The sequence below is a fragment of the Bos mutus genome, chromosome 17 (genome assembly GCF_027580195.1).
Source record: "Bos mutus isolate GX-2022 chromosome 17, NWIPB_WYAK_1.1, whole genome shotgun sequence".
NCBI classification, from domain to species: Eukaryota; Metazoa; Chordata; class Mammalia; order Artiodactyla; family Bovidae; genus Bos; species Bos mutus.
Window position 1 is genome coordinate 14,622,049 of NC_091633.1, and position 12,231 is coordinate 14,634,279.

Consider the following 12,231-nt stretch of genomic DNA (forward strand, 5'->3'; position numbering starts at 1 on the left):
TAAGACATGACATCATAAAACTCCTAGAAGAGAGCATAGGCAAAATATTCTGATATAAAAATCAACTTTTTTTGTCAGTCTCCAAAGTCGACAGAAATAAAAGCAAACAAATAGGAAATATTTAAACTGACAAGCTTTTGTACAACAGGGGAAACTATTTTTAAAAAAGGAAAAGACAATCTATGGAATAGGAGAAAATATTTGCAAATGATGTGACTGACAAGGGCTTATATATACAAACAGTTCATACAACTCAACAACAACAAAACAACCCAATTAAAAAGGGGCTGCTGCTGCTGCTGCTGCTAAGTTGCTTCAGTCGTGTCCGACCCTGTGCGATCCCATAGACAGCAGCCCACCAGGCTCCCCTGTCCCTGGGATTCTCCAGGCAAGAACACTGGAATGGGTTGCCATTTCCTTCTCCAATGCATGAAAGTGAAAAGTGAAAGTGAAGTCGCTTAGTCGTGTCCGACTCTTAGCGACCCCATGGACTGTAGCCTACCAGGCTCCTCTGTCCATGGGATTTTCCAGGCCAGAGTAGTGGAGTGGGTTGCCATTGCCTTCTCCTAAAAAGGGGCAGAAAGCCTAAACAGACATTTCTCCAAAGAAGATATACAGATGGCCAGCAGCACGTGAAAAGAGGCTCAGCATTACTAATGAGAGAAATGCAAATCAAAACTACAATGAGGTATCACCTCACACCAGTCAGAAGGTTGTCATTAAAAAATCTACAAATAACAAATGCTGGAGAGGGTGTGGAGGAAAGGGAACCCTCCTACAGTGTTGGTGGGGATGTAAATTGGTGCAGCCACTATGGAAAACAACACTGAGATTCCTTAAACTAAAAACAAAACCACCACATGATCTAGCAATCCCACTCCTGGACATATGTCTGGAGAAAACCATAATTCAAAAAGATACATGCACCCCAGTGTTCACTGCAGCACTGTTTACAGTAGCTAAGACACAGAAGCAAATGAAATGCCCACTGCCAGAGGAATGGGTAAAGAAGATGTGGTACACATACACAATGGGATATTACTCAGCCATAAAAAAGAACGAAATAACACCATTTGCAGTAACATGGATGCAACTAGAGAGTCACACAGTGAGTGAAGTTAGAAAGAGAAAGACAAATACCACATGATACCACTCATACATGGAATCCAAAGCATGGCACAATGAACCTATCTACAAAGTAGAAAAAGACTTACATAGAGAACAGGCTTGTGGGTGCCAAGGGGGAGAGGCTTGGCGGAAGGAGGGAGGAGGAGTTTGGGGTTAGTAGATGGAAACTATTACATTTAGAATGGATAAACGACAAGGTCCTACTATATAGCACAAGGAACTACATCCAGTCTCTTGGGATAAACCATAACAAAAAAGACTATAAAAAAGAATCTATATGTGTGTATAACACAGTCACTCTGCTGTAGAGCAGAAATTAACAAGATATTGTACGTCAACTATATTTCAACAAGAAAATAATGGATAAACAACATGGTCCTACTGTATAGCACAGGGGGCTATATTCAATATCCTGAAATAAATCACAATGAATAAGAACGAGAATATATAAGTAACACTGAATCACTTTCTGTACAGAAGAAATTAATACAACATTGTAAATTGACTATACTACAATAAAATTTAAAAAAAAAAAAAGTGTAGAGCTCAACACGTTAGTATATCCTTGGAAAAGCCCATGAAGGGTTGCTGGGCAACACAGTCTGAGCTCCAAAGCTACAGCCTCAGAGTGGGAGGGCTTCCTGCTCACACAGCACCTTCCCTCCCCACCTCCACTCCAGCCTGAGGATCAGTGGCCACTGCTTGGGCACCTCAGGGTGCATCCTCATGACCTCACCAATGGTGGAATGATGACAGTCCTGTTTGCCAAATACCAACCCAGCTCAGAACAGAAGTGTACCATGTGTGTCTGCTCATCTTTAATGCTCAAATCAAATCCCAAATGACCACGCTCACTTTACAGAAGAGACAGGCTCAGAGAAACACAGCAACTAACCCAAAGTCAACCAGCCAGGGACACAGATGTTTCAAATACGATTTGTTTCCCAGGCCTGGGTTTTTGCCTCTGCTTCCCCCAAGTCTGAAAAGTATACACGTGTGGAATTGAAACCTGAGGCCTCTCACCAAACCAAGACCCATGGACCCCAGACACACAACAACGAGAAGCCCAGGGCAGATTGTGACATGCTGGGGGCACAGCATGCTGGAAAGTCATCTTGAGAAAGGGGGCTCTACCCTTACACACCCCCAATTAAGAGTTGCATGGTGGTCCTGTCCCCCAAGCACAGGTACTGCCTGCCTGGCACAGCACATGTGCCCATGAACTTCTAAAGAAACGGAGGATGCCCTTGACACTTCCATTTTCCAACATCCAGGTGTACCTGTGTCAGCTCACCTGAGACCTGCATCCATTCCTCAGCCCCTGGTCCAAGGAAGCCCACCTTGCCCTGGGAAATCACCCCACCCTCCACCCTTCCCCTTGACAGGTGACCCCGCCCTGCTCACTCACAGCTCTAGGGGAAAAAAAAACAGTTTGCTGGTTACCCTTGGCCACAGTGATTGGCTCAGCCTTGGGCATGTGACCCCATAGGAAGCCAGGGGATCTTCTGCTGGGCTCATTACTGGGATTAGTAAGAGAGACTGTGTAGAATTCAAGAAACCAGTCCCAGGCCTCCTTGGTGATCCGATGGTTAAGAATCTGCCTGCCAACGCAGGGGACATGGGTTCGATCCCTGGTCTGGGAAGATCCCACATGCTGTGTGGCATCTGAGCCCATGTGTCACAACTACCGAGTCAGAGCTCCAGAGCCCGTGAGATTCACCTACCGAAGCCCGCACGCCTAGAGCCTGGGGTCTGCAACTAGAGAAGCCACTGCAGTGAGAAGCCCGAGCGTTGCAACAGAGTAGTCCCCGATTGGCGCAACCAGAGAAAGCCCACACACAGTAACAAAGACCCAGCAGAATCATAAATGAATAAATAAACCTTAAAACTTTAAAAAGTCAGTCCTGATTTCACTTACTTCTGTTTTGGATCCAATCAAATTAAGACCAATGGCCCCCAGAACCTTGAGACCGCCAGACTCTGAGCTCTGGAAACGGATGCTCTTGAGACTATGACGCGCTGGATTAACATGCCATTGTTTAGACAGATGAGACAAAGCGGACAGTATTTACATGTTGTTTTCCATTCAAACTTGGGTCAATTTTAAATCCACTTACTAAGAAAACAAGACACTTTCCTGGACTAAAAGGTTTAAAGTTCCAAGTCTGTAGCCTTGAGACTCTGCATGCCTATTTTAGGAAACTACATCTGTTAGATAGTTTGCGGCAGGGCAGCATTCATTTTATGTTGGAAACGGTTTGGCTCCAAGCGTCTTCCTCACCAAGTCAGATCAACTCACTGACGAGGAACTCTCATAGCCTGGTTCGAAATGACATGGCCACTACCCAAGACTGAACACTCGCTCCCAGGAGGAGACGCACAGTCCGAGGCATTCCTCCTCAGAAAAAAGTTAAACCACCCACCTTCTAAGAGATTCACATGAAATAACACGACGTAAAACGGTGGTTTTCCTAGACAGAAATCCACAGCTGCCGCCCACCATCTTGTCTGGGGCTGGAACTACCGACCGGAGGAAGCAGAGTCAAGACACCCTCGTGACAGCATCCAACTCTTGAACTGAGGCACACCGCAACCGACTCACCTTGGGGTACCTGGCACTGGGCATGGTCCTGGCATTCAACACGCCCACCCTTTGTGCCTGGGGTTCCAGGGAAGTCGGGGTAAAGTGGCTGACCAGCTTTTCATCCCCCTTGTCTTCCCTCCAGTTATAATCTTCTGACCCCAGTTAGAACCATGATCCTGGCATTCGACAGGCCCTCCCTATGTGTCTGGGGTCCCAGGGAAGTCAGGGTAAAGTGGCTGACTGACCAGCTTTTCATCCCTTTTGTCTTCCCTCCAGTATAATCTTCTGACCCCAGTTAGAACCAGGTGGGGTTCCTCCCGCCTGGCCCAGTTAAGGACAGCTTGTCTAGAAGGGACCCAAAGCACTGAGGGAACTACAAGTTTGTCTCAGGAAATGGGACCACCCAGGGGCTCCAGCAGAGCCAGCCAGCACTCAGGGGAAGAGATATATGGAAAGGGACCTCCTCAAGGACCACAGTCCTGCCGACGCCTACACCCAGCTGCCCGTCTTACCGGATGGTGGGCTGGTCTCCGCTCAGCTGCTTAAACCTCCGGTGGAGCTGCTCAATCTGGTCTGATGAGACTGCAGGGGGGAAAAGAGAAAGAAAGAAAAGGCATCACTGACCTCTGAACTCAGAGCTGCAGGAGGCAGGCTGGACCCTCATCCCCACTCTCCTGTTTGGTTCATTCTCGGGTCATATCCCACCAAGGCAAAACTGAGCGTGGGATGAAGCAGCAGAGAAAGGGTCTGCCATTCCTCCTGGTAATGCACCGCTGGGGTTGCTGGCTCTGATCCCCTCAGCAGTAAGACAATTACTACTAACAACAGCTCCTGGCGAACAGGACAAACGTGAACCAGCTCACCCTCTCCTTCCTCAGCTCGTTAAGAGAGATCGTATCGGCTTGTCTGGCTTTCTCCCCTCCCACTCCTGAAGATGGGTGTCTTCCCCGATGAGAAAGGGGCTTCGTGTGTCACGTCTTAAGAAACAGAGGAGGAGGGGAGGGCGAGATGGTTCAGGCTGGTGCCAGAAGTGATTCGGGGAAGACCTGTAGTCAGAAGAGTACAGAGAATCTGGTAAAAGCGGGGGAAGTGGAAGGAAAAGAAGTGGACTTCTGGTCATTGCTGCTGTGGGCGATGCATTTACATAACCTCAACTGTTTCATTTTTTTCCCTTCCCGTTTGAGATATAACTGATGTACAGCACAGCACTGTAGACGTTTAAGGTGTACTGCAGATGATTTGACTCACACAGTGAGTGAAACAGTGACCATGTTTAAGTTTAGTGAATATCCATCTCATATGCAAAATTAAATAAGTCACCAAAGGAATCAAAGACACAATCAAAAAACACCTAGAGACAGATGACCATGAAAACACAATGATCCAAAACCTATGGGATGCAGCAAAAGCAGTTCTAAGAAAGAAGTTTATAGCAATACAATAGTACCTCAGGAAACAGGAAAAATCTCAAATAAAGAGCCTAACCTTACACCTGGAATAACCAGAGAAAGAACAGACAAAACCCAAAGTTAGTAGAAGAAATCATAAGGATCAGAGCAGCAATAAATGAAACGGAGACCAAGAAAACAAAAGATCAATGAAACTCAAAGCTGGTTCTTTGAAAAGATAAAGAAAATTGACACACCTTTAGCCAGACTCATCAAGAAAAAAGGGGGAGGCCTCAAATTAATAAAATGAAAACTGAGAAGTTACAATGGACATCACAGAAATACAAAGCATCATAAGAGATTACTCTAGCAACTGTAAGTCAATAAAACGGTCAACCTATAAGAAACAAATTAAAAAAAAAAAAAGATTATTTGTTTATTGGTTTTGTTTCGGCTGTGCGGCCCAGAATGGCATGTGGGATCTTAGTGCCCCGACCAGGGATTGATCCCGCACACTCTGCCGTGGAAGCGTGGAGTCTTAACCACTGGACTGCCAGAGAACTCTCCTGGACAAATTCTTAGGTACAACCTTCCAAGACTGAACCGTGGAGAAATAGAAAATACGAACAGACAAATTACAAGTACTGAAACTGCAACTGTGATTAAAAATCTTCCAACAAACAAAAGTCCAAGACTAGATGGCTTCACAGGCAAATTCTATCAAATGGTTAGAGAAGAGTTACCACTTATACTTTTGAAACCCTTCCAAAAAACTGCAGAGGAAGGAACACTCCCAAGCTCATTCCACAAGGCCACCATCACCCCGATACCCAAATCAGACAAAGACACCACACAAAAAAAGAAAATTATAGGTATCACTGATGAACATAAATGTAAAACTCCTCAATAGGGCTTCCCTGTGGTCCAGTGGTTAAGAACCTGCCTTGTAATACAAAGGATGTCAGTTCGATCCCTGGTCCTGGAAGATCCCACATGCCTCGGAGCAGTTAAGCCCATGTGCCACAACTACTGAGCCCGCTCTCTAGAGCCCGGGAGCCGCAACTACTGAGCCCACACACTGCGACTCCTGAAGCCCGCATGCCTGGAGCCTGTGCAACAATGAGAAGTCCCCACACCAATGAAGAGTAACCCCCGCTAGATGCAACAGGAGAAAGTCTGTGTGCAGCGATGAAGACCCACCATGGCCAATACATGAGTAAATAAATACTACTAAAAAAAAAAAAATCCTCAGCAAAATACTAGCAAATCAAATCCAACAATACATTAAAAGGAACACACACCATGATCAAGTGGGATCTATCCCAGGGATGCAAGGATTCTTCAATATCCTCAAATCAGTCGGTGATATACCACATTAACAAACTGAAGAATAAAAACCATATAATCATCTCCATAGATGCAGAAAAAGCTTTTGACAAAATTCAACATCCATTTATGATAAAAATTCTCCCTAAAGTGGGCACAGAGGGGACTCACCCCAACATTAAAAAGCCCATATATGACAAACCCAGAGCTAACATCATTCTCAGCGATGAAAAGCTGAAAGTATCCCTCTAAGATTAGGGACAAGACGAGGATGTCCACTGTTACCACTTAAACTCAGCACAGTTTTGGAAGTCCTAGCTACAGCGATCAGAGAAGAAAGAGAAACAAAAGGCACATAAATTGGAAAAAGAAGTAAAGCTGTCACTGCTCGCAGATGACATGATACTATACATAGAAAATCCTAAAGATGCTCCCAGAAAACTACTAAAGCTCAAGGAATTTGGTAAAACTGCAGGATACAAAATTAGTTACACAGAAATCACTTGCATTCCTATACACTTACAATGTAAGAGCAGAAGGGAAATTCAGGAAATAACCTATTACACCAGAAAGGATAAATACCTAGGAATACACCTACTTAAGGAGGCAAAAGACCTGTGACTTGAAAACTACAAGACACTGATCAAAGAAATCGAAGATGACATAAACAGATGGAGAGATACACTACATCCTCAGATTGGAAGACCTTCAGCAGCGCTCCAGGCAGGGCGGAGAGGCCCTCCGGCCGGAGATGGGATAACCGACTTCCTGTGACCTAGGAGAGGCTGCTAAAGATGTCTTCAATAAAGGATATGGATTTGGCACGGTCAAAATAGATCTGGGAACCAAGTCATATAGTGGAGTGGAATTTTCTACTTCTGGTAATGCTTACACAGATACAGGGAAAGCATCAGGCAACCTAGAGGCAAATACAAGGTTGGTAACTACAGCCTGACCTTCACCCAAGAGTGGAACACAGACAATACTCCTGGGACAGAAATTGCTTGGGAGAATAAGTCGGCTGAAGGACTGAAACCGACCCTTAATACCATATTTGTACCGCACACAGGAAAGAAGAATGGGAAAGTGAAGGCCTCCTATAAAGGCCTTCAGATTGTTTCAGTCTTGGCAGTCATATCGATATAGATTTTTCTGGCCAACCATCTATGGCTGGGCTGTGCTGGCCTTTGAAGGTTGACTTGCTATCAGATGAGTTCTGACACAGCTGATTCCAAATTGTCACAGAATAATTTTGCCTTGGGTTACAAAGCCGCAGACCTCCAGCTGCACACTCACAGGAATGACGGCACGAATTTGGAGGGTCCGTCTGCCAGAAGGTGAGCGACAAGACTGAAATGTTAATGAATGTCACGTGGATGGGTGAGGGGAACAACACGCACTTTGGCATCTCTGCTAAGTACACACTGGACTCTAGAACTTCTCTCTCTGCTCAAGTAAATAATACCAGCCTGATTGGACTGGGTTACACTCAGACCCTTCGACCTGGAGGGAAACTGACCCTGTCAGCTCTAATCGATGGAAAGAACATCAATGCAGGAGGGCACACAGTCGAGCTGGGATTGGAACTGGAAGCTTAATGTGGTTTGGAGGTGAAGAGAAATGTGTTTGGGCCTTAAAATTCTTCTTTGAAATTTCAAAAGCATGAACTTCTTATTCTTCCGAAGGATTCTGATCCTCCCCACACTGAAGCCTGGGTTCGGAGCCCATCCTAAGGGGAGGCGTGTTTGGAGGCATGCCCAGAGGTTGCCACGTTCGTGCCGCCCTTCAGTTTCACAGTGTTATTTTCAACGTGTTCCTCAGGACGGTGTAGTGTCATGTACAAAGGAGATGACCTGCCCCTGCGGCTGTCCATCACGTCCTGCGTGTCCCACGCCACTTTTTCATGACCTTGTAACATACTGGTCTCTGTGCAGTAGTGGAATCTTTGGTTTTGCATCAGAGTAAAATAAAATAAGCCCATCACATTTGGAACATAAATAAATAAGTGGAAGACTGTACCTTCTGAAGCTAAGTCACTTCAGTCGTGTCCGACTCTTTGCGGCCCTATGGACTGTAGATTGCCAGGCTCCTCTGGGATTCTCCAGGCAAGCATACTGGAGTAGGTTGCCATTTCCTCCTTCAGGGGATATTCTCGACCCAGGGATCAAGCCCACATCTCTTACATCTCCTGCATTGGCAGGCAGGTTCTTTACCACTAGTGCCACCTGAGAAGCCCCTAAAAACACACAGGTATCTATATGTCTGATTCTTTGTGATCCCATGGACTGTAGCCTGCCAGGCTCCTCTGTCCATGGAATTCTCCAGGGGAGAATACTGCAGTGGGTCACCATTCTCTTCTCTGGGGGATCTTCCCAACAAAGGGATCGAACCAGGTCTCCTGCATTACAGGCAGATTCTGTACCAACTGAACTGTCTTCAGCCAATTCCTCCTCTCCCCATCCCCAACTGTTTCAGAAAACCCACATACAGGTTTGCTTTTTAATTACCATTTTTAGTAGGTGGGCCCTGTTTTCTTCCACAGCTAAGACCAGACCTGGTGGGTTCCAGGATTTAGAGAGTTTCCACCCACATGCTTGCTTTACGAAATGCACAATATTAGACACTTCTGTGTACCTTCTCACCTCCTCCTCAAAACACCCTGTGAACAGATACTTTTCTCCTCTGTTACATCATTTGAATAGTGCAGCTCGGAGGGTGCTGTACTCACACAACTGTGATTGGCAGAGTTGGGATTCAACCCCAAGTCTCCCCAACTCCAAAGACCACACCCCCCAACCGCTACGCAACACTGCCTCTTTTCCCAGAACATCCTGGTGTTCGAGGCCCTCAAGCCTGGTGTCTGGGGACTATGCATGTGTTCAGTCGCTAAGTTGTGCCCAACTTTTGGCGACTTCATGGACTGCAGCTCGCCAGGCTCCTCTGTCCATGGGATTTCCTAAGCAAGAATACTGGAGTGGGTTGCCATTTCCTCCTCCAGGGGATCTTCCTGACCCAGGGATTAAACCCGTGTCTCCTGCATTGGCAGGTGGGTTCTTTACCACTGTGCCACCCGAGAAGCCCCGGGGGACTGCATACAGTTCAGGCAAAAATTTCTGCAACCGCCTCTGGCCTGGGGCAGGGCTCACTCCTCCCACCACACTCTCGACATCTCTCATCCCTCAAGCAGCTTTTCTCTTCCTGTTTAAGGCGGCTAATATCTGGGGTCAAGTGGCCACCTTACTTCATGTTCTTTTTTTTTTTCCTTTTCGGCCTCAGGCTCCAGCTGTCATCTCTTCAAGAATCTACAACTCAGAGTTCTCAAGCTTCTCTAGAAGCTGTAGTTGGCTAGAAATGATCACTACAACGACCAAGCCATCCTGAAGGCCTGCCATGTGCTGGGGGAGTGGGACATCTCCAAGCATTAGCTCATCTGTTCTCAGGAAACCATGGGAGGGGGGCCACATCCCATGGTACAGATGTAGAAACTGATGCTTGGAAAGGTTAGGTAAGCCCTGGGGACAGTCACTACTTTTCCAGAGAAAAATACAGCCATTTGCGTCACATGTATGTTAGCACAGACATTCACATATTCCATGGTCTGGCCCGTGCATCCAACAGAAATGCGTATTTGCTGGGACTTCCTTGGTGGTCCAAACATGCATTTCTGTGCTTGCAATGCAGGGCACTCAGGTTCCATCCCTGGTCCGGAAACTAGATCCCACAGGCCACAACTAAGACCCAGTGTAGCCAAATTAAAAAAAAAAAAAAGCATATTTGCACTCAATCAGAGGATATGTAGAAGGATTTCATGGCAGTATGATCTGAAGAGCCCTGGACTTCAGCCATGTGGTGCTAGTGGTAAAGAACCCACCTATTAATGCAGGAGATGTAAGTGATGCGGGTTCGATCCCTGAATCGGGAAGATCCCCTGGAGGGGGAAATGGCAACCCTCTCCAGTATTCTTGCCTAGGAAATTCCATGGACAGAGTAGCCTGCCAGGCTACTGTCCATAGGGTTGCAAAGAGTTGAAGCAATTTAGCACATACTAACACAAGACTACAGCCATGAAATTAAAAGACACTTGCTCCTTGAAAGAAAAGCTATGACAAACTCAGTGTATTAAAAGGCAGAGACATCACTTTGCCAACAAAGTGATGGTTTTTATAGTCAAAGTTATGGTTTTTCTAGTATTCATGTATAGATGTGACAGGTGGACCATAAAGAAGGCTGAGAGCTGCAGAATTGATGCTTTCAAATTGTGGTGCTAGAAAACTCTAGAGAGTCCCTTAGACTACAAGGAGATCAAATCAGTCAATCCTAAAGGAAATCAACCCTGAATATTCTTGGAAGGACTGATGCTGAATACTGACACTCTAATACTTTGGCGGCCATCTGATGTGAAGAGCCGACTCACTGGAAAAGACCCTGATGCTGGGAAAGACTGAAGGTAGGAGGAGAAGGGGGCATCAGAGGATGGGATGGTTGGATGGCATCACTGACTCAATGGACATGAGTTTAAGCAAACTCTGGGAAACAGTGAAGGGCAGGGAAGCCTGGAGCGCTGCAGCCCATGGGGCTGCAAAGAGTTGGATACAACTTAGCAACTGAACAGCAACAACAAACTGGAAATTACCTGAATGCCCCACAGCAGCAGAACAAAGTGGGTGTTCAGGGCCCAGTCGCTCAGTCATGTCTGACTCTTTGTGGCCCACCAGGCTCCTCTTCACGGGATTTTCCAGGCAAGAATACTAGAGAGAGTTGTCATTTCCTACTCCAGGGGATCTTCCCAACCCAGGGATCCAACAGGCAAGGTCTTTACCACTAGTGCCACCTGGGAAGCCCAGAGTGGGTGGTATATTCAAACAATGGAATAGTATGCAGCAGAAGATGAACGCGTAGTAGGCCATTAACTAGGGTGATTTTCAAAACATAACAACAAGCAGAAGCCAGGTATGAAAAGAGTACATACTTTATGACTCCATTTACATAAAGCACAAAACCCGGCAGAGCTCATCTGCAGTATTAGAAGTCAGTCTAGAAAGGCTACATGCGGTATGATTCCAACTACACGACCTTCTGGAAGAGGCAAAACTTACCAAGACAGTAATAAGACCAGTGGTTACCAGGGGAAAGATGAGCTGACGAAGCACACAGAATTTTCAGGGCAGTGAACCTACTCTGTGTGAACCTTATACATTTGTCCAACTCAAAGAATGTAGGACACCAAAGTGAAGTGAAAAAGGGTTAGTTGCCCAGTCGTGTCTGAATCTTTGTGATCCCATGGACTGTAGCCCGCCAGGCTCCTCTGTCCATGGAATTCTCCTGGCAAGAATACTGGAATGGATGGCCATTCCCTTCTCCAGGGGATCTTCCTGACCCAGGGATCGAACTCAGGTCTCCTGCACTGCAGGCAGATTCTTTACTGTCTGAGCCACCAGGGAAGCCTGGACACCAAGGAACCTAACATAAGCCTAATGTAAACCATGAACTCTGGGCGTTGATATGTCAGTGTAGATCCATCAATTATAACAAAGGCCCCACGCTGCAGGGGGTGTTAATGGTAGGGAGGCTGTGCATGTGGGTGGGGGCAGGCGTGCTGTGCTGGGCTTAGTCGCTCAGTTGCTCAGTCGTGTCCGACTCTTTGCAACCCCATGGACTGTAGCCCACCAGGCTCCTCTGTCCATGGGGATTCTCCAGGCAAGAATACTGGTGTGGGTTGCCATGCCCTTCTCCAGGAGATCTTCCCAACCAAGGGATTGAACCCAGGTCTCCCACACTGCAGGTGGATTCTTTACCATCTCAGCC

At 46.5% G+C, this 12,231-nt stretch overlaps 1 protein-coding gene and 1 pseudogene across 4 annotated transcripts in view; one reads left to right on the plus strand and one right to left on the minus strand.

Annotated features, from left to right (window-relative positions):
* Window positions 1-12,231, minus strand: part of TESC (tescalcin) — a 65,572-nt gene that overhangs the window by 31,716 nt on the left and 21,625 nt on the right. For all 4 annotated transcript variants that reach the window (XM_070386100.1, XM_070386101.1, XM_070386098.1 and 1 more), the window contains exon 2: window positions 4,225-4,294. In XM_070386100.1, the coding sequence (XP_070242201.1) occupies window positions 4,225-4,294 (70 nt within the window). The remainder of the gene's footprint in view (window positions 1-4,224; window positions 4,295-12,231) is intronic.
* On the plus strand, window positions 7,221-8,024 carry LOC102283724 (voltage-dependent anion-selective channel protein 3 pseudogene; annotated as a pseudogene).